The 26,191-nt window shown below is 38.5% G+C and overlaps 1 protein-coding gene across 1 annotated transcript; it reads left to right on the top strand.

The window, feature by feature from the left end:
- The first annotated feature begins 1,763 nt into the window (after nt 1-1,763).
- Nucleotides 1,764-25,825, top strand: LOC127424134 (EMILIN-2-like). The gene is made up of 7 exons (XM_051669101.1): nt 1,764-2,065; nt 3,464-3,589; nt 7,010-7,200; nt 12,427-13,953; nt 21,089-21,265; nt 23,159-23,290; nt 23,623-25,825. The coding sequence occupies exons 1-7, from the start codon at nt 1,920-1,922 to the stop codon at nt 23,937-23,939; spliced, it is 2,616 nt and encodes an 871-aa protein (XP_051525061.1). The 5' UTR covers nt 1,764-1,919; the 3' UTR covers nt 23,940-25,825.
- The last annotated feature ends 366 nt before the right edge of the window (nt 25,826-26,191 follow it).

Here is a 26,191-nt window from a genome sequence, read left to right as displayed (position 1 = left end):
GCAAGCCAGCAATACATCTAGCTAACATTGACAGAGATATAAAAAATCCACATGAGCTGGTTTATAATTTGCAAACAATAAAAACATTGCAAACGTATATATTAGCTGATCAATTTACAGGTTAAGTCTCGTCGCTTGCCATTGTCAGTTTGCTCATTCCTGTTGCGTGTCCTCAACCTGGCAATCCGCGTGAGCTTGGAGTCTGGGGAGGAGGGGGCGGGGGAGACAACTCTCTCCAATATTTTGAATTTGGACTGCAGTACCCATTTTAAATGCTTGATGTCAATGTTACATATTTCAGGGGCCTGGGTAGCTCAGTGAGTAAAGACGCTGACTACCACCCCTGGAGTCACGAGTTCAAATCCAGGGCATGCTGAGTGACTCCAGCCAGGTCTCCTAAGCAACCAAATTGGCCCGGTTGCTAGGGAGGGTAGAGTCACATGGGGTAACCTGCTTGTGGTCGCTATAATGTGGTTCTCGCTCTCGGTGGGGCACATGGTGAGTTGCAGAGAATAGCATGAGCCTTCATATATATATCTATATATATTACATATATATATATATATATATATGTATATATATAAATAATCAGTTTTACTCAATCCTCCCATGTTCATATTACGCAAAACTACATGGAACCGAGGGGACATAAATTAACTGAGTTGATTCAACTAAAAGAAATTCTTGTCAGCTTTACTTAATTTATGTGTGTTGAGACAATATGAATATTTCTGGTTTGGTTTACTGAAACCAGGCACAGGATTTCTAGTTTCCAGCATGCTTTGCATGTGACTTGACAGGGAGATTAAATGTTAAAATTAAGTGTTATTTTATTTGTCTTAGTGCAAGATTAATATAAAGGTATTAAGGCACTTATTATGTTTAATGTTTTGTTATTTTGCAATTTAGAAGAATTTCTGTTAAGTTAGTTTTGGGGGTTATCATCATGGTGAAGAGTGGAGCTTGAGTTTGAGGACCAGTGCATCCGAGTATTCTTCATATTGCTTTATCCATTATGCAATTGCTGAACTAACCTCATCGTAGTGACCAAGTTGCACTTAGTAGTGCTTCCCACCAGCATGTGTTAAGCATACTAACATTTCCTGTCACTAGCTAGCATATCACTAAAAGAGTTTCATTTGAGTTATTCTAGCACGCTGTATTTTGTTGGGTTTACTTGATTCTGTTAGTTCCTTCTGCTTGAAATATTGAAGTTGAACTGACATGGTAATTTTAATTTTACAAAACTCATTTCAAACATGTGGAAACACTGTCCATGAATTAATCAAGTTCAGCCAAAGATATATTTCTTAGAGTGTACAAAAAAACTATAGACTGTCCATCACAGCCTCGTTTTCATTCCTGACAAAAATGGGATATGTTGCTATACTCTGAATAAGTGCTTTGGAATTGCGCTGTGAAATACTGAACGATTTATTATTATTATTATTATTCCTTTTTGTACTTTTTCCTTATAGGCAAGGCTAGTCCCTTTAGGAACTTTTTGTTATAAAAGATTTTTGTGTTTTATTATTAAAACCATTTAAGAAAATACCCATTTGGATCACTTGGAATTGTTCAAAATAAGCAATCAGGGTTTTGGAAAAGAGTTTCTTTTTAGGAGGGAAGTATGTAACCATTAAAACTAAACCACGTACAGAGCAGAAAGTTCTCAGTCTATCCAGGAGGTACGCCAAGTCAAGTTTATTGGGAGACTTCAAGGTATCCCGCATTAACGAGCGCACAGGAGCGTCCAGTAGAAAGGCGCGCGCTCTCTCTGCGAACAAACGCAAGCCAGTCTCTCAATGTACAGCACTCTGTCACGATATTCTTCAAGAAACTTTTGTTTTGAAATCGTGTCCTTTGAGCTTATCGTAAATGCTTGTGTACAGTGCATGTTGACTGTTGGATGATTTAAAATGAAGTTCGTGCTCGGAGGTTACGTGCACTTATGTGCAGGAATTATTAGTCTCATTACCTCTCAATTGGCGTATGGAAGCCCGTCGAGGTTCAGCCTATTCCAGGGCAACCCCTATTCCAGCTCGGTTTCACGTCAAAGGAACAAGTAAGTAGCCTAGCTTTCTCTCATTAAGCTGGCATTGGAAAAGCAATTCATATTGGTGAATCTGAGGATGTCTGGACCCCAAGCTGTGATGCAAACAGCTTGAAAACATACATTTTAAAATGATATAGCCTAGACTTAGGAGTCAGTATATTCTTTCCTGTTCATTTGAACCTGGTTACACTTACTCAATACAAAATTCTCTTTTTCAGTAACTTTTGAAGCTGTCCATGTTCTTGGCAAACCTAAACTCTCAGCTCCTTTATCTTTAGTTTGCTGGTCATGAGTGGCAGATCCTTCAACGTTTCGTTTTATTCATGATAATAATACCACCTCTAATAGTTTTTCTTATACTTTGCCCCTTGTCATGCATCCTATTGTTTATTTATTTGTTTTTTTTTAAATCCTCTAAATTCGCTGTTTGTTGCTGTTTGTGTATTTTGTCCTGTGATTATTTGTCTTAGTTGATGTTGTAAAACGTTAATAAATACGATAATAAATATTAAATACGTTAATAAAACTATGTTCTTCTTATTATTATTATTATCATTTAGCAATAATATTTATCTTCATTTATTTTGCAACTGTCGTTTGAGTATAAGCCATACAAACTTCGTAGATTTTATTTATTTATTTATTATTAGGTCTATTATTGTAATTATCTATTATTATTATTATTATTATTGTTATTATTATTATTATTATTATTATTATTGTTGTTGTTATTAAGATGTATTTTTATTTTCAGCTGTTGTTTGAGTATAAGCCATACAAACTGCGTAGATTTTTATTTATTTATTTACTATATGGTCTGTTATTATTATTATTACCTATTAATATTATTGTTATTATTATTATTATTATTAAGCCATTCAAACTGCGTAGAATTAATATATATATAATAATATATATATATATATATATATATATATATATATATATATATATATATATATATATATATATATATATGATTATTATTATTATTATTATTATTATTATTATTATTATTATTAGGCCTATTATTATTACCTTTATTTTTATTATTATTATTATTTAGCTATAATATTTATATATTTTTACTTTTTTAGCTGTTGTTTTGAATATAAGGACACAAACTGCGTAGATTTTATTTTTTCGTTTATTTATTAGGTCTATTATTAATACCTATTATTGCTATTTAGTAATAATATTTGTTTTGTTTTTTAGCTGTTGTTTTTAGTATAAGCCACACAAACTGCGCAGATTTTACTATGTATTATTATTACCTATTATTGTTATAATATAGCAATAATATTTATGTTCTTTCGTCCGTTCAGTCATCATAGGCCTAAGTGTAATTTTTTTTCTATTGATTTTCTTAATTTTCCTGTATTTATTGTTCTTCCCTTTTTTTTGCAGAAACTGGTGCGCTTTCGTTGTCCATAAGAACGTGACGTGCTCTGTGTTGGCGACGACTGAACGCGTCGTGGAGCCTCAGCTCGCGCCCTGTCCGCAGCATCAGCCGGACTGCGCGCATCGGGTGATGTAAGTGTCTCCGGAGAGCACGCAGTGACTGGAGGGGTGCACCGGTTTACTGCTCAGCAAGGAATCCGTTCGGTTGTCTTATAAAGGAAGACAGGGATCAAATAAATGTTTTCATGTTGAAAAAGACTAGTATGACATGTTCACAGAAGTTGTTGGCGTATGTTAAGATTCCTGTTGCTGAAAATCAAAGCCAACCATTATGCCAAAAGCTTGCCTATTCACGTCAATAACCAACCTATAATTGTATTAACTCTCTCTCTCTCTCTCTCTCTCTCTCTCTCTCTCTCTCTCTCTCTCTCTCTCTCTCTCTCTCTCTCTCTCTCTCTCTCTCTCTCTCTCTCTCTCTCTCTCTCTCTCTCTAGCATGCTCACATCTGCACATTTGTCTTAACTGATCCATGTTTCCCACAAATATCCAGATTCCAGCATTTTTATTGGAGGAAGTGACCAGAGATCAGATTAGATTAGATGAAGCAATGCAGTTAAATTGGACCCAATGGACTGGCAGGTCATTATTGAGTTATCAGTATCCAAATTATTTATGACTGCTGAAGTGCCAGGGGCAGCACTAAACAGTCTGTTTTAGCTTGTGTAAATTTGCCAGAAACTTTGAGAAACTTTTAGAAATGCTGCAGTTAGTTCATTTGTTGTTTCTGCAAACAACTATTGTGCAATTTGGCATTGGTAAGTGAAAAATTGAATTTCAGAATTTCTAAATATTTGGTTCATTCCTTGTTGCTTTAATGACAGCATGCACTGATGATCATGTTATCCAGCATGACTTTTTAATGTTCCAAAGAGCATCTTGTGTGTTTCAATGAAAATCAGACACACTGCACAAAGCAGTTAACATGGTCAATGTCATGAATTTGCTTATTTAATTAAAAGTGCTCTATAAATAGTTACCTAGTGTGGAATCTTAATCATGTTTGAGTAAAAGATTTAAATGAGTTTTTTAATGTGCACTCAGAGTTTGAAACTGTGTATATACAGTACGCTGTATACAGTATGTATAAATGATGGATTAACTTTACCTTAATGGTGCTGGGATTCTAGCTACTAAATGAACACATGGTCATGCACGTTACCCCCCTGCTTTCAAAGCTGCACTCCAGATGTGTGTCACTGTTGAAGCAAACTGTAATAACTTATGTGCATAATAGTTCTTCAAATGTTTTTGCATGAAATGTTTATGTTTGCACAGCCCGTTAAAAAAGAGGAATGCATCCTTTTGTGGACTGAGTGATTAGGCACAACATATTAATAACATTTTTCAACTCCCCTCTGAGCATATGATGTCACTCTCTTCCCTCTGAATCAAACAGCTCACATTCAGAATGTGCTCTAATCAGTAGTACAGTTTGACTATTAAATGTGTGTAAAGGATAGTTCACCCCAAAAATGAAAATGTTGTTATCATTTACTTGCCCCCAACAAGGGCGTAGGTTTCATTTGAGAGTTGGTAGGGACATATTGCAAGAAGGATAATATTCAAAATGTTGGTATTAAGAAAATGCGAGAAAGTCAGCCTGGTTATTTAGGCAAAATAACATTATTTCCACATATAACAAGTCTCATTTATTATTTCTCTGCCCCACCATATTAAATGTTAGCCTGTTTCAATAATATATATATTTGTTTTGCCATATTCAGGGATTCAGGGCAGTATTTCAAATAATATTTTGTACTTTGCATTTTAAAGTGTCTGAAAAAGACCAAATGTAACTTGTATTTAAATACATTTAAGTTTGGTATTTGTGTATTTTCAAAATACATAAAAAACTTTGTGCCAGTCAACCTCTTTATTAGGCTGCTGATTGTATCAACTAGTTCAGGCATGCCCCTCAATCCCAACTTTCATGCACGCAAGATGCAGATGTCAGAGAGAACGTCTCTCTCTAGCATTGGGTGAGAGAATTTTCGGCATTCCTGCAAGAAATATGGAGTCATGCTGCGTTCCATTCAACTTGGATGTGGGCTGTTCCTACTTGAATGAATGAATGAATGAACATTACATTTATATAGCGCTTTTTCTGACACTACACTCAAAGCACTTTACACAGTGAACAGGGGACTCTGCTCAACCACCATCAGTGTGCAGCATCCACCTGGATGATGCGACGGCAGCCATAGTGCGCCAGTATGCTCACCACACACCAGCTATTGGCGGAGAGGAGAGAGTGGAGAGATAGAGCCAATTAATGGATGGGGATTATTAGGAAGCCATGATAGATAAGGGCCAATGGGGGAATTTGGCCAGGACACTGGGGTTACACCCCTACTCTTTTCGAGAAGTATCCTGAGATTTTTAATGACCACAGAGAGTCAGGACCTCGGTTTATCGTCTCATCCAAAGAACGATGCCTTTTTACAGTATAGTGTCCCCATCACTATACTGGGGCATTAGGACCCACACAGACCGCAGGGTGAGCACCCCCTGCTGTCCTCCCCAATATCTCTTCCAGCAGCAACCTTAGTTTTCCAGGAGGTCTCCCATCCAGGTACCCATAATACTTGATATCTCTGATCTCCGACCATAAAGGCATTCCACTGCAAGATGCTCAGAAGGTGACGTGTAAGGAAACAAAACTGCAACGCTCTCGTTAGCTTAGCAGGTGTTCGACTGTCACCTGAGATGTCTCCTAGCAACCCAATTGATTAACAATGCTGCAGGTGTAAGATTATCAAAAGAGTATAATATACCATGTTTTATACACCTGTTTCTGCAGGCGTTTGTTAAACAAGCTTTAATATCAGGTAATGTAGGAACTTTGACTCATTTATTGATAATACTTAATAAAAGTGAATGTTTATCACTTACTTTGTATATCTCCCCTGGTGCCGACATGTTTGTGTGACGTCATGCACCTGTATCTCGGCGAAATCGGATGCTGCCTTCAGTGGCACCTAGGAAGCTCTTACCTCCATGTCAGGCATTCATTACAATGACATGTCACACGTTCATGTGGGAAACAAAATAGGGAAGAAGCCAAACTTAAATATTTATGCAATGATGACGGCAAAACCCCTTTTTCAGTTGTACCGGTGAATAAACATTAGTGAATAAACCTGCATCAATTATAAACGACATGTATGTTTTATTAATGCATGGAATCTAACATATTATTAATTAATTTGCTTAAACCGTGAAGGGTGAGTCATTAGTTGACTGTCATATATAACTAATTATTATTTAAATAAATTACAGAAGTTGAAATAATTTAGCAAAATCATTGCTTTTCATCATCTTTCATGTTGACACACCCCTTCCAATGTCCCAACTTTGAAACTCATATATCATCTAGGGTGGGAGTTTCCCACCCGTTAATACAACTTTGCAGGGTCATTCATGTGCTCGGAACCCATAATTACGATATTTCTGACTCCACTTGATAATCATAATTCACAATTGTCATTCTAGGTATCATACTCACCTGAAACCCATGTACAAAGTAGGTTACAAACAAGTGACTGAGCTGGAATGGAGATGTTGTCCAGGCTACCAAGGTCATGACTGTACAGAGCTGAAAGATGCCCCACCAAAACCTCATGTTCTAGAAGAACCACACCAAACTCTCCCATCCATTAACAGACATCAACAGAGCATGCTGGGTAAGGCTCTTTAAAAGGAATATTCTTGATTAAATACAATTTAAGATGGATAATCATTTTGTTTACGGTGTTTTTGTTCACAAAATTTTCATCTATGTACTTACAGTGTGGAAGTATAAAGGGTGATTGTATAGCAATGGAACAAACGTTTAAAATATACAATTTACACACTTTCGAAAGTAGAACTACAAAGCTTAAACATCATCGGTCTCTACCAAAACCTTGTGAGTTGACTCGCTGCCTTCTGCCCACATAGATGACAGTAGGTCGAAAGTTATTCAGCTGAAATCAGTTTATCGAAATTCAAGCCACTGCCCCCAGTGCGCGAAGCGGGATGTGTTGTTAAACGTATGGGCACGTGAGAGTTGTAGTTTCCAGGTGAAATGTCCACAGGGTGGTGCCAAAAGCAAGTTGTAAAGCGAGTCTTTTTAGCAACAGGAATGCAAATTTGATTACATCTACATTTATACATTTGGCAGACGCTTTTATCCAAAGCGACTTACAAAAGAGAAATACATTATAAGCGAATCATCTTAAGGAGACAGTGGTAAGAAAAGTGCTGTATTACAAAGTTTCACTAGTATCAGAATAGTAGTATTCAAGACAGTTTAAAGTGCAACAAGAAATTATTATTATTATTATTTTATATATATATATACAGGTGCATCTCAATAAATTAGAATGTCGTGGAAAAGTTCATTTATTTCAGTAATTCAACTCAAATTGTGAAACTCGTGTATTAAATAAATTCAATGCACACAGACTGAAGTAGTTTAAGTCTTTGGTTCTTTTAATTGTGATGATTTTGGCTCACATTTAACAAAAACCCACCAATTCACTATCTCAAAAAATTAGAATATGGTGACATGCCAAATCAGCTAATCAACTCAAAACACCTCCAAAGGTTTCCTGAGCCTTCAAAATGGTCTCTCAGTTTGGTTCACTAGGCTACACAATCATGGGGAAGACTGCTGATTTGACAGTTGTCCAGAAGACAATCATTGACACCCTTCACAAGGAGGGTAAGCCACAAACATTCATTGCCAAAGAAGCTGGCTGTTCACAGAGTGCTGTATCCAAGCATGTTAACAGAAAGTTGAGTGGAAGGAAAAAGTGTGGAAGAAAAAGATGCACAACCAACCGAGAGAACCGCAGCCTTGTGATTGTCCAGCAAAATCGATTCAAGAATTTGGGTGAACTTCACAAGGAATGGACTGAGGCTGGGGTCAAGGCATCAAGAGCCACCACACACAGACATGTCAAGGAATTTGGCTACAGTTGTCGTATTCCTCTTGTTAAGCCACTCCTGAACCACAGACAACATCAGAGGCGTCTTACCTGGGCTAAGGAGAAGAAGAACTGGACTGTTGCCCAGTGTTCCAAAGTCCTCTTTTCAGATGAGAGCAAGTTTTGTATTTCATTTGGAAACCAAGGTCCTAGAGTCTGGAGGAAGGTCATAAGACCAATAAAAAAAACATTTTTAGTGAATTGTTGGCCTTCTGGAAAGTATGTTCATTTACTGTATATGTACTCAATACTGGGTAGGGGCTCCTTTTGCTTTAATTACTGCCTCAATTCGGCGTGGCATGGAGGTGATCAGTTTGTGGCACTGCTGAGGTGGTATGGAAGCCCAGGTTTCTTTGACAGTGGCCTTCAGCTCATCTGCATTTTTTGGTCTCTTGTTTCTCATTTTCCTCTTGACAATACCCCATAGATTCTCTATGGGGTTCAGGTCTGGTGAGTTTGCTGGCCAGTCAAGCACACCAACACCATGGTCATTTAACCAACTTTTGGTGCTTTTGGCAGTGTGGGCAGGTGCCAAATCCTGCTGGAAAATGAAATCAGCATCTTTAAAAAGCTGGTCAGCAGAAGGAAGCATGAAGTGCTCCAAAATTCCTTGGTAAACGGGTGCAGTGACTTTGGTTTTCAAAAAACACAATGGACCAACACCAGCAAATGACATTGCACCTCAAATCATCACAGACTGTGGAAACTTAACACTGGACTTCAAGCAACTTGGGCTATGAGCTTCTCCACCCTTCCTCCAGACTCTAGGACCTTGGTTTCCAAATGAAATACAAAACTTGCTCTCATCTGAAAAGAGGACTTTGGAACACTGGGCAACAGTCCAGTTCTTCTTCTCCTTAGCCCAGGTAAGACGCCTCTGATGTTGTCTGTGGTTCAGGAGTGGCTTAACAAGAGGAATACGACAACTGTAGCCAAATTCCTTGACATGTCTGTGTGTGGTGGCTCTTGATGCCTTGACCCCAGCCTCAGTCCATTCCTTGTGAAGTTCACCCAAATTCTTGAATCGATTTTGCTGGACAATCACAAGGCTGCGGTTCTCTCGGTTGGTTGTGCATCTTTTTCTTCCACACTTTTTCCTTCCACTCAACTTTCTGTTAACATGCTTGGATACAGCACTCTGTGAACAGCCAGCTTCTTTGGCAATGAATGTTTGTGGCTTACCCTCCTTGTGAAGGGTGTCAATGATTGTCTTCTGGACAACTGTCAAATCAGCAGTCTTCCCCATGATTGTGTAGCCTAGTGAACCAAACTGAGAGACCATTTTGAAGGCTCAGGAAACCTTTGGAGGTGTTTTGAGTTGATTAGCTGATTTGGCATGTCACCATATTCTAATTTTTTGAGATAGTGAATTGGTGGGTTTTTGTTAAATGTGAGCCAAAATCATCACAATTAAAAGAACCAAAGACTTAAACTACTTCAGTCTGTGTGCACTGAATTTATTTAATACACGAGTTTCACAATTTGAGTTGAATTACTGAAATAAATGAACTTTTCCACGACATTCTAATTTATTGAGATGCACCTGTATATATATCTTTTTTATTGACTGGTTAAGTGCTCATGGAAAAGATGTATTTTTAGCCATTTTTTGATGACAGAAAGTGAGTCAGCATCACTGATAGTGTTGGAAAGGTCATTCCACCAATGTGGTACAATGAAACTGAAAGTCCGGGAAAGTGTTTTGGTGCCTCTTTGTGTTGGTACAACAAGGCGCCGTTCCTTAGCCAACCGCAGGCTTCTGGTGGGAACGTAGCTCTGCAGAAATGATTTTAGGTATGCTGGAGCAGACCCAGTGACTGTTCTGAATGCCAGCATCAGAGCCTTGAATTTGATACATGCATCAACCGGCAGCCAGTGAAGAGAGACAAGGAGTGGTGTAACATGCGCTGTCTTTGGTTCATTAAAGACCAGACGCGGAGCTGCATTCTGGATCATTTGCAGGGGTCTAATTGCATATGCAGGGATTTATGACAAATGACTGAACAAGAAATTGTGTGGCATGTTCAGAGAGGAAGGGTCTTATCTTCCTGATATTATAGAGTGTAAATCTACATGATTGTGCTGTCTTTGAGGTGTGATCTGTGAAATTTAGTTGGTTATCGATGGTTACCCCTAGATTTCTGACCGTTTTGGAAGGCGTTACTGTAGATGAGCCCAGCTGCACCGTGATGTTGTGTTCAACAGCAGGATTGGCTGGAAAGACAAGGAGCTTAGTCTTGGCTGGGTTAAGTTGCAGGTGGTGTTCCTTCATCCAGGCCGAGATATCTGCCAAACAGGCATAGATTCGAGCGGTCACCTTGGTATCATTGGGCTGGAAAGACAAGTAGAGCTGTGTGTCATCGGCGTAGCAGTGGTAAGAGAAACCATGTGCCTAAATGATGGGTCCTAGTGATGTTGTATATATAGAGAAGAGAAGTGGCCCAAGCACTGAGCCCCAAGGTACCCCAGTAAGTAGCTGATGTGGCTTGGACACCTCACCTCTCCAGGCTACCTTGAAGGACCTACCTGAGAGATTCCTATGATGCACAGAGTAGAAAGGGTGGAGAGTAGGATCTGATGGTTGACTGTGTCAAAGGCTGCAGAAAGGTCCAGTAGATCTCAGTGATTCAGTGACAGACAGCAGGGCAGTCTCGGTGGAGTGTCCACTTTTGAAGCCTGACTGATTGTCATCCAGCAGCTTGTTCTTAAGATCTGATTGAAAACTACCCTTTCAAGTATTTTCGCCATGAATGTGATGAGAGACACTGGTCTGTAGTGTTTTATTTCTCAGACATCCTAACCCTAACCATCAGTCGAGTAAAAATAACATTTTAGAGCAAAAATACAACATTCGAATCGTGCTCATTATTTATTATGTGCACACGATTACTTCCTGGTTTCCATGGGACTAGAACCCGTGTCTCTGAGGCTCCTGGCACAACACACTGTCATTAGAAACCACAGGAAAAAGTTAATACATTTGAATTGATGCAAAAATATCTTATGAGAAATGCTTCTTGTCAGTAACTCAACAGAATGGGGTCAATGTCAGGGTATCGGAACATTCGGTAGCAACATGTCAACTTCCTAAGTGATCATGTTACATAGGCATCTGCCTTCTATGGCAGCATCGCAGCCAACATTGAACATTGTAAGTGAATGATTTGGTATGCTCTATATGGGCAGCAACATTGCTCACTTCACAAATCCTCAGGAGAAGCACAAGAGACTCAACTCAATGTGCTACTCTAATAAGCATAAATATGCATAGCACACGCACATTTTGGGTAAATAGTCAGTTTCTATTATTAAAAAAAATCTATATTTTTCAATATTAAGTTAATTATAAGTATATTTATAATAAAAATTTATCTCGGTTTGTCAACCATCTTGGATTTATTTTTTCATCAAAGTGCATTCTGGGATTGCCTTATCGGTGAAGGATACATGTGATACTACCTCAAGGCTTGGTCACATTCACACTGGCAAGGTAAAAATTTTGCAGGCAAACAAGGCATGGGTGGATGACAAGCACATGTGAAACTCGTAGAAAAAGGTCACTGCCAAACTACGCAACTTGCTATTATATAACGCTGAAAATTCCTGTGTCAAATTTCACCAAACTTGAACCTTACGCAAAGTTTGCATAAAGAAATGTCTTCGCCGTCAAGCAAGGGTGATTGTGTCTGAGGCTTTAGAATTTGGTCAAAACAAGGTATCTCAGGAGGTAGCATAATTACCTTAAAATGTGGCCTCCGGAGGTTGCTCACTAGGTTTTGGAACAGTGCATATGTGTTAGTTTGAAACTGGTGTGATTTAATCACTTACCAGCCTCATCAGTACAAAGTTCTTTTTCACTCATGTCATAACCATGTAAACCTGGTTAAAAGTGTACACTCTTTTGATCTGCATTAATAAGTTTCATTTTGGTTGTTCTAGGACCAGAGGTCTTCTCTGGAGCACATCCATGGTCACATCCTGGGCAAAGCGGACAAAGAGGGCATCCTTTGATGCAAACAGGTGAGATTAGCAGTGAAGGGGAAGTTCCTGGAGATCGTGAAAGTCATCGAGTTCAGACGTTAGAAGAAGAAGTGGAGCGTCTTTCTCAAACAGTCCTCGACCTGCAAGCTGCCATGACATCAGCCAATGCAAACCTGCGCTTGGATTTACAGGAAGATGCTAGCAAGATCATTTTTAACATGTTGGGGAACCTGCGACAGCCACAGGATGTCAAGACAGGCAGAACTGAGACCATCCTGCTCCCATCTGACCTCCGTGTCTCACCAGTGGCTAATGAGCTACAGAACCAGATCACCCAGCTCTCCAACACAATCAGTACCAATACCAACAGCATCCAAGATTTGCATGTTATGATCCAGAACATTGATGGACAGCTGCATCGACTAACAGAGGCAACCAGTCCTGGCCAACTGCAACCTTCATCCACACCTTCAACTAATGAGTGTACATGCCAGACATATGTAGATGCAAGGCTCTCTGCTCTCCGTAAGGAACTTCTTGAAGGTATGGACATCAAAATAGCTGACCTAAAGAATGCGTGTGACTACAAGGTACTGTCGGTTCAGGAACAGTGTGAGGAGCAAGAGACTTCCTACTTAAGCTTGGCAGAACTCCTTGACTCCAAAGAGGCTGAACTCCACAAGGAGATCCAAGATTTGCGTCTCCTCATTCCAAGTGAAATGTCCTCAGGGTTGGACAACACTGAGGTCCAGAAGCTAAGAGACATGCAGCATCTGCTGACTGATGCCATTAGGCTACAGAATTCCACCCTTGCAGAAATTGAAGCACAAGGACAGGTTATGGAAGCAAGGGTTAGTCTTGCAGAAAAGAGTGCAGAGGTACAGTGCCTCTATCTTGAGGAGAAGTTGAGAAGGGAGAGAATTAAGGAAGTGGAGGAACAAAACATAGCTTTTGAAGAAAAGATCAATGCTGTTCAACATCACAACAGCAGTTCACAGATACTGACTGAACTGTTAGATCATGACCAGCGCCTGGAAGTCTTAGAAAAACACACAAAGAGCTTGCAGGATGAGGTGGGATCTCTTGCACAGCATATCAAGATTGTGGAGAACTTTGTCCCAGACCTCAATCAGTCAGTAACTCCTCATAGTCACAATGGGAGTCTGCTGCAACGGGTGGAAAAGCTGGAGATGGTTTGTGGGCGAAACCAAGTGCAAGTGACCACCATAAATGGCTTGCTCAATGGGCTTGATGGACGGATGGCTGGCATTGAGGGTGTTTGCGGCCGGTTTGAACCAATGTCAGACAGTCTCAAACGGATAAAAGATGGACTCAATAAACATGTTAATGGCTTGTGGACTTGTGTTCGACAACTCAACAGCACAGTAAACACACATACAAGGGACATCAACATGTTTAAAGTGAACTCTTCACACTCTTCAAAAGAGAGACAGGATGGGATTGCAAGAACACCTCAATATACAGGTAATCAATGCACTTCTGTGGATAACAAAACAACAACATCAAAAAGATACTCATGGCAACATTTGGGATTCCTCAGCGGCCACACCAGCAGAACCCTCTCGAGATCCTCCAGACACCCTTAAAGTAGCCTCAAATATCCCATTTACTGTATGTACTCAAGGAATTTTCCCTTAGCCTTTTCCTTATGATGGGGTTACTGAAGGAATCGTTAACAGTCCTTAGATTTCTTAAGAGTTCTTGCAGGAACTAAGTTTCTCTAAGAAATTAAAGGGTCTCTGGACGATCTCCAGAGGGTTCCGCTGGTGTGGCAGCTGAGGAACCCTAAATCGTGCCTCGAGTATCTTTTAATTTTTACAATGTGTGTTTGTCATTCAAAAGACACTTCTATTCAAACAGATGGTACACTATTTTCAAGGACATTCCTACTGGAATAGCAAGGGGCTTTGGTGTCATAATGAAGAGTGATAGGGGATCTCTGTAAGTCTCCATTTAGGTCCAATATTGCAACCAGACTTGACCACTACACTCCCACCACCCAACACAATGACCATGTACACATGGCAGCTAATATGGTTAAGGAAAATGTATACTTCCATAACTTGCACTAAAGTATTTTTTCTGCTAAGGTGTTAATTTGGTGGTATTTCTCCTGTTTGCACACATCCCTGAAATTCTTGACCTAGGAGAACTCAGATAGTCGAAGAGTGTTAATGATTGGCTTACCTTACCTACTGATATGCAGCTGACAGTCTTCTGTGACATCACCCTTAACAAACTAATTTAAAAACGATGCCACCTTTGCTCACCTGGGGTGCTTTAGTTCATTCAGAAGAAAAAAAGTTTGGTTTCTTCCATTACGTAAACTAGGCTTTAAGGCTAGGTCATATTTAATCCTGCGCAGTGAAATTTTGTAGATGACGAAGCCATGTTAAGCTAGTATGAAGCCCGCAAAAACTTCTTGCCAAGCAGCCTATTTTTTATGCTGCAAATTATACACGGGAGAGTGAAGTTACAAAGAAACTCACTGCTAAAATTATTTCCTTGTACACTGTGGATTAGTGTGAATGTTTAGTGTAGCTGTGTATGAAGCACTGCCCACACAGAGGGCACTGCCAAACCAAGCAACTTCTTATTTGTCAATGCGGCCAATTGGAAATCCATAAGGCCACCGGAAGTCCATCAGGCTAAATTCATGATTGCGTGGATTCCCATTGAGATGATTGTATTTCAGCAGTGTAGTTTCGCCATGTAAAGGTAAATAAGAGCCTTTACTCCTCTTCTGAGTGTTTAATCCCATTCTGTACACACAAAGTTTGGTTATTTAAGGGAGTGACATAACCATGTTCTACAACTCAATATCATTTTTTAGCCAAATATTTAGTCAAATGCTGCTGTTCATCACTACATTTTCGATTCAGTTGTATTCTAGTTCCATTTAGTGTACATGAATCTGTTCAAGTTTAATGCTCCCCTCCTTATCGAAATTAATTTATTCAAAAACCTTTATTGCTTTTGGGCTTTGTTTTGATATTAAAAAAGATAGTAAAATGTGGTTAGCTACTTCTTGTTTGTAGCTTGTATTGTAGCAAAGTACGTTTTCAAAAGTGTGGCTTTATTGTAGTTTAACTGTTTTAAATTATAAGTAGCTTGTAGCATAGCAGGAAGTAGCTTCCCCAACACTGCTGTGCAAGTGTTTAAAGACTGATGAATGTTGGCGTTTACAGAGGGATTTCCTTTAAATACACAAGAATGTGTGTTTAAAGGAGCAGGTACCTCCCAGGGGAAGTAGTATTTCCCTTCTGTGTATTTATGTACACACATGTCTCGACTGGACAGGCTCCAGAGTTGAGTAATGGCTGGCCTTTTACGGGACCATTGTGTGTATGCATCTGGACATCTGCTTCTCATTTGCCGATTTTGTGTTAGCAATAAGATGTTCTGGACACATTAGTCAGCTTGAAGTTCCACCCAGCAGCATTCATTAAAAATAATGCAATAGACACTATTGCAACATATACAGTGAAGGGGTTTAAATAAAATGGCATAAGACTTCAGGAACTTTTGGGCATGCTCAGTGATTTAACTTAGTTTTGTTTGCAGTTATTCCAAACGGACAGACACAACAGCTCTTGAATATTATGCTTTTCACTCTGTACAGAAATCCATTGCATTTTGAGACTGCATTTGAGAAGATTATCAGCAGTTTATCTACTGTTTATTAGCATCAAAACATGAAATACACCTATTAATTTGGGGACAACATAGCATTATCAATTCAGTGGTTTAAGTTGATTCAGCTCCTGTTATCGAGTGAATGGCGCAATACTGTATGCCTACATTCACACTGCAGGTAAATACAGTTGTCACTCTTCTCTTTTGAGTGCTGAATCATGTTCTGTACACACAAAATTTGGTCATTTACAAGAGTGATAATCATATTCCACAAAATTCAGTCTTTTCTCCAAAATGTGCAGTGCTAACAAATCGCAAAGATACATGTCTTGACTCGTTCGCAAGCCTTTCTATCTCTACCGAAGTTTCTATATCTGCCCAGCTCTGCCGGTATAAACCATACATTTTCAGAGATTGGGCACTGTTAAAAAGAGGCAGCTTAATGCGCGAAAACAAAACATAGTACTTCTGTCAATGCTGATTTATTTAAAGCTACACTCAGTGTTGCCTACTATTTCTCATGGGAAGAAAGACAGGAAGGCTTGCTGAAATGTTGCTCAAAGTAGCTAAATCACTTGATGATGTCACTTATTACGTAAGACGTCAAATTTACATATGTAAATTAATTGGCTTAAAGAGCTACGGCAATTCTTTAAAGGTGTAGAACAATATGTTTTTTTTTTAATGTTTTTTTTTATTGAACTAATGATTTAACAATTAGTATTTAACTACTAATCAATTAGCTATCACTAACTGAACTTGTCAAACATTCAGACAGTGGGGGATTCCTATTTATATATTTATTTTGTTTTATAATTAAACAGAATTTTTGAACAATTACTAAGTCCAAAATTATCCTAGCAATAGCAACCTGGGTTAGGCAGTGGTGTAGTGTTGGGGATGTTTTTTTATTACTTATTTTTAAACATGGATCTAAATGTCTTACAGGGACGTAGATTCCAGGGGTGATTGGGGGAGAGGTAACCCCCCCCCACAATATTTATACCATGATCAATAGAAACATGTAAATTCCCCCTTCACTATCACTTATCTCTACACTTTATTATAGATCAGGGGTTCATATCCATTCTCTCTCTCTTTCTCTCTCTCACCCTGCTAGATCATCTCTCAATGCTCTTCTATCGCTGTAGGCTGACTTTTATTTTCTAAACGGAGAGCATGCACGTGAATTGAGGTTGAGATTGTCGCAACAAATACCAACAACACGTAAGCTCGTCAGTCATTCGATTTATAGAACATCTGTATGTACATAAATCCAACTCCTGATGGCATGCAGGTCAGTCATATTACTTGAAACGTAGGGGGGCGCTAGAAATCCAAGAAAAATTAGACATCATTCACGATAGAGCTGATGTTTTTGTGTCGCCAGATGTGGAAGAATGTTTCTAAAGCAGACTACAAAAGTTGCTAGTCGCTAGATGGCTCTTTTACTCACTTAGGAGGTCAAAAATTTGCTAAATCTAGTGACAAAGTTGCTAAGTTGGCAACACTGGCTACACTATGTAATGTTTGGCCCTCTAGCGGTTGGAAGCATAAAACTGGAAGCATAAAACTGCAAGTTACTTGCGGAGGAACACTCTTTTGGTAATCACGTCAATCAGGCTTTGACTCTACTCTTCTGCGCGGATGAATCTGATGGTTTGAGGAGTACTGGTCTAACCATGGTTACAGGTGATCATCTTACCAGAGCGAATGCCCCTAACGACAACAAAACTCGCCCCCTCCCCTCAAAAAAATTAAATAAATAATGAAAGAAAGAAAAAGACGGATATCTGAAAAAGATGTCTTATTAGCAGGCAAGTAGCATATCTTCTGCTGTTGTTTTGACTTACTGAAAATAATTGTTTTAAAATAAATAGCGTTGCAAACGTTATGCAACGATGACCTTAGACAACGATTGCTAGTCAAATCAGATAAAGTGAAATGGTGGAAACTGTTATTACTTAGCTAGCAGGCAAATAGACCAAGGTAGAAACTGGTTGAGAGATTGGCATTGTTACCAGCATAAAGTAATTTTTTTTCCATTGTCCTTCCTTGAAAATGAAATTGAAAGCACTGCAGTACCATAATCCATAATAAAATGCTCCATTAGAGTGGCTAATGCTATCTAACAGTCTACTGTGCTAAGAGAGCTACCGGGCTAACCATCGGTCCAATAAAATGTCTTACCTGTCGAGCAAGAAAAAGCCATCTCTGGGTCGGTTTTAAATACTTTCAGATCGGGCTCTGTCGTTTTCCCTTTTTGAGTCTTTTAGGTTCAAGGTTTCTTTAATGGGTGATTCCCCAGAGGTTAGCCTTTTTGAATGATCTATGGTCAGTGTTACTCATTTGTTGTGGCTACAAGCTTTCAGCTTCAAACTACTCCCACACCTATCACTGCACATATACATGCGCTGTAGTAGCTGGACCTTTTTTTCTTTATTTACAGACATTATGTAATCTCGCATGGACATGGTCAACCATATCTTATGAAAATTTTCTCACCCAAAACGTTGTTCCAAACTTGTATGTCTTTGTGAAGAATGTTCTGGTTGTTATACAGGTTTGTAATGACATGAGGGTGAGTAAATTATGATTTTTCCAATTTTTATGGACTATCCCTTTAATAAGAGTGAAAGAGAACAGGGGCCACACACAGACAAGCAGGAGGGTCCCAAAACATTCCTAACGTGTATTGTTTATCGCAAGAAAGGAATACAATAAAAGAGGGCATCTGTTTATTGCAGGAAGAAGGCGAGAGAAAGAGATGCTACTGTGTCTAAACATCATGGGATGCCGAACAATAATACAACGACTCATATCAGTGTGCTACTGATAAACTAATGACACACTCTCCCAAAATAAGACCTCCAGATAAAATGTGTATAAATACATATGTGTGAGACGGTGAGCGGTGAGACAGGATGTGCATTCACAGGTCAAAGGTCAGAGGTCAAGAACAGCTAGTGACTCAGAACAAGAATGCTGCATTACTGTCAAACAGCTGCTCCCACTAAAATGCAAGATAAAATGCATGTTTTTACACCGATTATTTTTATTGAGCCAACAATGTGTAAGGTCATGTAAATGTTTTTAAAAGTTTTCCTTTATCAGGTAAGGTCTTAAACTGTTTAAGCAAAAAATGAATAGATAGATTTTTGCCCATTACCAAAATATTTAGTCAAATGCTTTGCGTTGTTTTTTTTGTGTTTTTTTTTGGTTTTTCTCCCCAATTTGGAATGCTCAATTCCCAATGCGCTCTAAGTCCTCGTGGTGGTGTAGTGACTCGCCTCAATCCAGATGGCGGAGGACGAATCTCAGTTGCCTCCACGTCTGAGAACATCAATCCACGCATCTTATCACGTGGTATTTTGAGCATGTTACCGCGAAGATGTAGCGTGTGTGGAGGCTTCACATTATTCTCCGCGGCATCCACACACAACTTACCACGCGCCCCACCGAGAGCGAGAACCATACATTAAAGCAACCACGAGGAGGTTACCCCATGCGACTCTACCCTCCCTAGCAACCGGGCTAATTTGGCTACTTAGGAGACCTGGCTGGAGTCACTCAGCATGGCCTGGATTCGAACTCGTGACTCCAGGTGTGGTAGTCAGCGTCAGTACTCGCTGAGCTACCCAGGCCCCCAAATGCTTTGTGTTGTTGAATTTTTGGAATAAGCTGATTTTTGGTAGTTATCAGCGTATTGGTATGCATATCACTAAATGATAGTGAGTTACTCACAGTTCAGACAAAATCTGGCTAGGAAATTTAATTATTTCTTCTTTACCAACAAAAATAGTTCCAAAAGCATCAGACCAGGGCTATCTGTTCTATAATTTGCGATGATGACCATCTGACTGTACATTATCCCTTACTTTGTTGCAGTGTGTATATGGCCTATGACACATTGAGTACAACGTTCAACTGCTGCTCATTAGGGAGTACAGCCTATTAAGAAGTATAAAAGCATTCCCACAAACACCAGGATAAACTCACTCTTAAAAGAACTACTTACCACAACCTTGCCCCCACTACCATTAACATCAAACTAACTCATTTTTTTTTATTTGGTGGTGCAGCTCAGTTTAAAACAGTTATACGTAACTGTGCATGCTGAGATTGATGGATTTCAGGTATATGTGGCAGCAGTGTCACACCTGTTGACTGTCAGGCATTAAATCTTTCTGTCTATCTTTCTCCTCCTGTAATTACTCTTCTACCTCAGTCCAGGTGTTTGTGAAGGTAAAATAGTTTTCAGTTATAGGCCCCCCCTAGGTCCAGAATTTAACAATAATTGGTGCGTGCCCTCAGAATGTCCTGGTGTCCACAAGTACCAAGTTTCTTTAAGTATGGACGTTGCATTCAGAAGATATAGGCCGATTAGTTAAAATGGACCACACCCAAAATGTCTATTGGGATGTATCGGCAAAGTTTTTGGAGCAATCAAGATTCTTTTGATAACTTTTTGTCAAGGTTTTTGTAAAATGGGCATTTTCCAACCAGTGGGCGTTTTCAAACAGGATGGGCGTTTTTCAACCACTTTACACAATTTGCCTACTACACTGAGCTTCCCTACTTTCATTGGATGGTTGAAAACGCCCATCTTGGTTTGAAAACACCCACAGTTTTTGTAACACCCATTATTGTTCCGCAGAGACCTATACTTCACTACATGGCCAAAAATACAGTATGTGGACACCCTCTATTATCTAATGGATCCCCACAGCCATGTCCCAATATCTAGTGGAAAGCTGTTAGGGAGGACCAACTCTCTATTAATGCCTGTGGTTTTAAAAATTAAACAAGCACATTTGGGTGTCCACATACTTTTGGACATATTTTTGTGCACTGTTGTACTCAACACTGGGGTTTCTCTTTAAACCAGATGGAGGTGTGGCGGAGTCACATCTGTAAAGTGTCAGGCCTTCATTTATTATACAATCATTCTACCTCTCTCCAGGTGTTCATGAAGGTACCAAGGCAGTAAATGTTCCCACTGAGGGAGATCTGGCCATCCCAGTGCTGCCCATCATGATGTCAGGAGAAGCGGGGCCTCCGGGAACCAAACTGTCATCACAGACCCCTCAAGGGACCAATGGGAGCTGGACGCCTGTCACAGGCAATGCAGGAGTACCAGGTAAGTGTGTTCAGATATACTGTATGTATGTATTGCACAGGTTTTGAAAATTCAGGCTACTACAAGGTATATGTTGTATTGTTGTTGACAGGCTACCTTCTGATTTCCACATGCTGCTCTCAGTCCTGATTTTGTGTCTGGTTTTCAACGCTTTATTGTGGTTGAATAATGGAGGATTAAGAGTGCCAATTAAAAAAAAAAAATTTTTTTTTTCAATGTATTATTTCAAACATTTCTTACAGTCTCAGTCTATGTTCATTGGTTGTTTCCATGTGGTTAGAAGTGTAATTACAATTTTGTACTCGACTGGTAAATAGATAAAGAAAAGGCAAATGCTTTTAAAATGCAATTTAAAAGTTGCACTCAAAGTGATTTATTAACCTCGTGTGACCCCGCGTCTGTGGACGTTGTATTTTGGCTTCGCTATACACAATGCATAATTTAAATGCATTTAAACTGACTGAAGACTCTTTACTGTCATTTAAGGGTTAAACTTCTGCTGCATCGCGTCACGTGACACAGCAACGTGACGTCGATTTCTGTGACGTGCTCCTACGGGTCGCAGAGCCAACGAAAATGCCTCTGGAAGAAACCTCTTTACGTTTTTTTTGTTGAAAGGAGTAGTGTCTCTAGTTTCGTTTGATATGCCACTTTAAAACATCCATTCATTTGTCACGTGTCAGCACGCTGATAAACATGATGTCCACATATGTGGAAAATTGGATCTTATTCCCTCAAAAGTTGAAAAAACATGTTAGTTATTTAGAGTAATTTTCAACATTAACACATCTGTGGGTCATTTCGCTTCATTTTAATATAAATTTTGTTATATTTTATTTTGTTTTCACTGTACAATACGATTCTATTCATTAACATTAGTAAATGCATTCCTATATATTTATTGTGCATTTTCACATTGAGAATAAATAGGTTCATCCAAAAGCTGAAAAATTTTGCTTTCAGAGGCTTTATATGGAGTTAGGATGAAAATAAGGTGCATTTCAAACTGTTCTGGGACCAGTGCAGACAGACAGCACACTAGAGGTTAAGTCATTCACTAAATAGGGAGCAAGGGACCATCCAGTAAAGTGCAGCTAAGTGCGTTCACTCCTAAAATCAGGCTTCAGATGATGTTTGGATCACTCAACATGTTTGGCAGACATAGGACAATGATAATCAGTACATAGATTCAGAATTTTATAATGCAATATTTTAACATGGTTGGCAGTGATTGGATGATGCTGGCCATTACTTTGAATCAGAATTGTTTATTCAGCTTTATAGAAAATCAGCTGTAATGTCTGTAACGTCTCAAAAACATGAATTACCAACACTCCTGGACACATACTATAATAAAGTATTTGATGACTTATAGCTTGGTATTACTTAAAATTTCAGAACGTAGTCCCGCTGTCCACATATGTGGATATAAATGTTTAGGATTTTTTTTTATTTTTTTTTTTTATTAGGTGCTACTTACAAATCATAAAGGAAAATGGAAAATGCACACAACAGTCATTCTCGGGGTCTCAGGAGATTAATGTATTATTTTATAAAATATGGCTACATTTTTAAGCATTAGTTAAACAATTTTAAAGTCTTTACAAATTAACAAATAAAAATACATTTTTTTTTATTTAATTAAAGTACTTAATTTTCATTTCAAATAATCAGATCATTTAAATAATATTTATAAGTAGATTTGTATTTTATTGTATTTAAAGTGGCACTCCCAGTCCTCCATACTGAACATCTTTCAAAATATATAATGAATAAATGCATTTTTATACACAATATGTACTTTAAGATTTTTTGTTTTCCATATCTACAGCACAGATTCCTTATACAGAAGTTTCCTTATATTACAAAGTGAGTATGTGTGTGTTTATACAGGAGAAGGACGATTAATAACACATGTGTCTTTTTCGACTGGTTTGACGTTGGTGCCGTTTCCTGGACAAATTGGTATCATCCGATTCAACAATGTTCTGTTGAATGATGGAGGACATTACGATCCTCAAACAGGTACATTCACACTGCCACACATTTTCTCTATCACTTCACTCTCTGTGATGTTTGTTTTGCATCAGAATTATTATTTTTCATACTTAGGGTTTGGAGTTTGTTCAGATCCCTAATCCTAAGTATTAAACTTCGGCTTGAAACATGTAACGCATGGGGGGGAAACCCCATAGACTTGCATTAAGTTGTTACATGTTGATAAACTAATATAAAGAACTTTGGAATAACATGCACTGATTAATTGTGCACAATAAGACTAGTAATGTGTATTTACTGAGTAAATAGGGTAAATCTTCATTTCATGTTGACTTTAGTTTGAATATTTATTTCTATAGGTGTGTTCACTGTGCCTATGGATGGGCGGTACTTGCTCAGCGCTGTGCTAACTGCTCAGACGGGAGAGCGAGTGGAGGCCTTTCTCTCTGTAGCCAATCGAAACATTCAGAAGCTTTACACAGCTGGAGTGGGGGGTGGAGCCACCGAGGGGTGTGTCTGTGGAGGCTCCGCCTTTATAAGTCTCGCACTTAATTTAAAGCGGGGTCAGAGGGTAGGGCTTGAGCTGACAGCAGGGAAACTCGCAATTTCATCATCCAGTGAAATTCTGTCTTCATTCAGTGGCGTGCTGCTTTACCCGACAGTAGCCAAACGATAACCCACTAGAGTTAGGGATGAGTTACATTCATATACAGAGGGGGCTAAAAGTCTGAGTCCACATTGAAAATCTGGGATGCAAAATCTAATTTAAACCTGTAAATAAACAAAGTATGTTAACTCCTTTGTTAAGATTACTGTGAGATTTCTTTGCTTCAGTTGAAGCACAAAAGATATTCTTTGGAACATTGTCAAATCACGGATAACATGATCATCAGGTTTTGTGCACGCCGTTATTAAAGCAAAAGGTGGATATACCAAATACTGACATTCTCAAATTCATAAATAATATCATTTGTAATGAAAAGGATTGTATACATTTTGAAAAATGCAAAATAGCAGCATTTTCATTAGTGGTCTCAGACGTTTTGATCTCACTGTCATATCCAGAAATGAGCGGCTCAAGGGGCTATAAAGAAAATTAAATATTAGACACCAGAATAAAATGCTTCGGAAAAGAATGAAGATCCATTTATAAACAAAAACTATAATGTTTATATATACTGTATATATATATATATATATATACTAAATCCAAACCCAAGATTGATTCCACCAGGATTGTGATCCATTTAGCATAAATAATAGAATTATAAACAGTGTTTTTTTATGTATATTATATAAATATTACAAGGTAAAGTAAAAGTAATGTGGGATGACCTTTAGGACATATTCTGCCAGACATTCAAAAATTATTAAATCTCTCATAGCTTTAAAAGACTTTTAATCTGGAACAACTTCAGTCCACCACGGCCATGAAAACAAACATAAAATGTGTGCAATAAAATTATAAACTATTATAAACTGTAAATCTCACTGAACACCAAATAACATGCCATGCTTTTTCTTAAAAACAGGGTCACGGGGGGCCTGGGTAGCTCAGTGAGTATTGACGCTGATTACCACCCCTGGAGTCGCAAGTTCAAATCCAGGGTGTGCTGAGTGACTCCAGCCAGGTCTCCTAAGCAACAAAATTGGCCCGGTTGCTAGGGAGGTTAGAGTCACATGGGGTAACCTCCTCGTGGTTGCTATAATGTGGTTCACTCTCGGTGGGGCGTGTGGTGAGCTGTGCGTGGATGCCGCAGAGAATAGCGTGAAGCCTCCACACGTGCTCCGTGGTAACACGCTCACAACAAGCCACGTGATAAGACGAGCGGATCGAGTCACTATGCCACCACGAGGACTTAGAGCGCATTGGGAATTGGGCATTCCAAATTGGGGAAAAAGGGGTACGCATGCACCTAATTTAGAGTAGCTTTAGAACAATTTAGCACTCTGACGCTTTAAAAACACTTTCAGATTGTCATTTTTTTTTTCATGTGCTTGACTTCTGACTGCTGTAATTCTACATATGAAAGCTAGTCAACATTAGTCTCTTTTCCCTAATTACATAATGCTTAATGACTTTTAGCATGTGTTTAGATGTCACATTCATGAAAGACGTTTTGTTTAAAGGACATACTGTATATCTGGTCAATGGCACAGTCATTTGTACATAAGACTACTGTACACAGAAGGCGTTTCTGTTAACATTAAAATAGCTGCCCTTCTTTGAATCCAACAATCTATAAATGGGTTATTTTTTATTTTAATTTTGACCAACAGTAACATTATATAAATAACCCAAATCTGGGTATTTTGTCAATTGTTTTTTTATTAAGGAAAATGGGACATGAAACTAGTTTTATATTTGAATAATTAAAAAAAAATATATGTTTTACATTTTTATTGCTACCATCTTCACAATGTTATATCTTCTGTGCAGAATAAACCAGCTAAGGCATTTATAACTGATAAAAGTTACACACTGCAACAAAGAAGCGAATCAGAATGTGAGAACTTCTGCAGGGCTGTATGTGCAAACTTTCTTAAAAAAATAAAATGATTTTCATCCTACAATCTTGCCTTTGTGATTATGTGACTCTGAAGAGTAACACTTAATCAAAGGTGAATGTATGCCATATATTAGTGCCTAGCATAGTCAAAGTTATGAATTACATTCACATTTTTAAATCTTAAACACAAAAACACTGTCATGCTGTTGTTAAAGTGAAATGGGGACACACCAATTAGTAAGAAGTTTTTAATTCAACATTTTTAAATTCAGCTTTTCACTAAAACTGTTATGCAGATAATATAATTTAGAAAAATGCACAAAAAAATAAATAAACGTTTTTTTTAGTTTTTTTTTTTTTAGTGTTGCTTAATGTTTGGACCCCACTGTATATATATATATATATAAAATTTTCCCCA

Source organism: Myxocyprinus asiaticus, chromosome 1, assembly GCF_019703515.2.
Source record: "Myxocyprinus asiaticus isolate MX2 ecotype Aquarium Trade chromosome 1, UBuf_Myxa_2, whole genome shotgun sequence".
Taxonomy (NCBI): Eukaryota; Metazoa; Chordata; class Actinopteri; order Cypriniformes; family Catostomidae; genus Myxocyprinus; species Myxocyprinus asiaticus.
The sequence above is the reverse complement of the archived record's forward strand: the minus strand, read 5'-3'. Positions and strand labels throughout refer to the sequence as shown.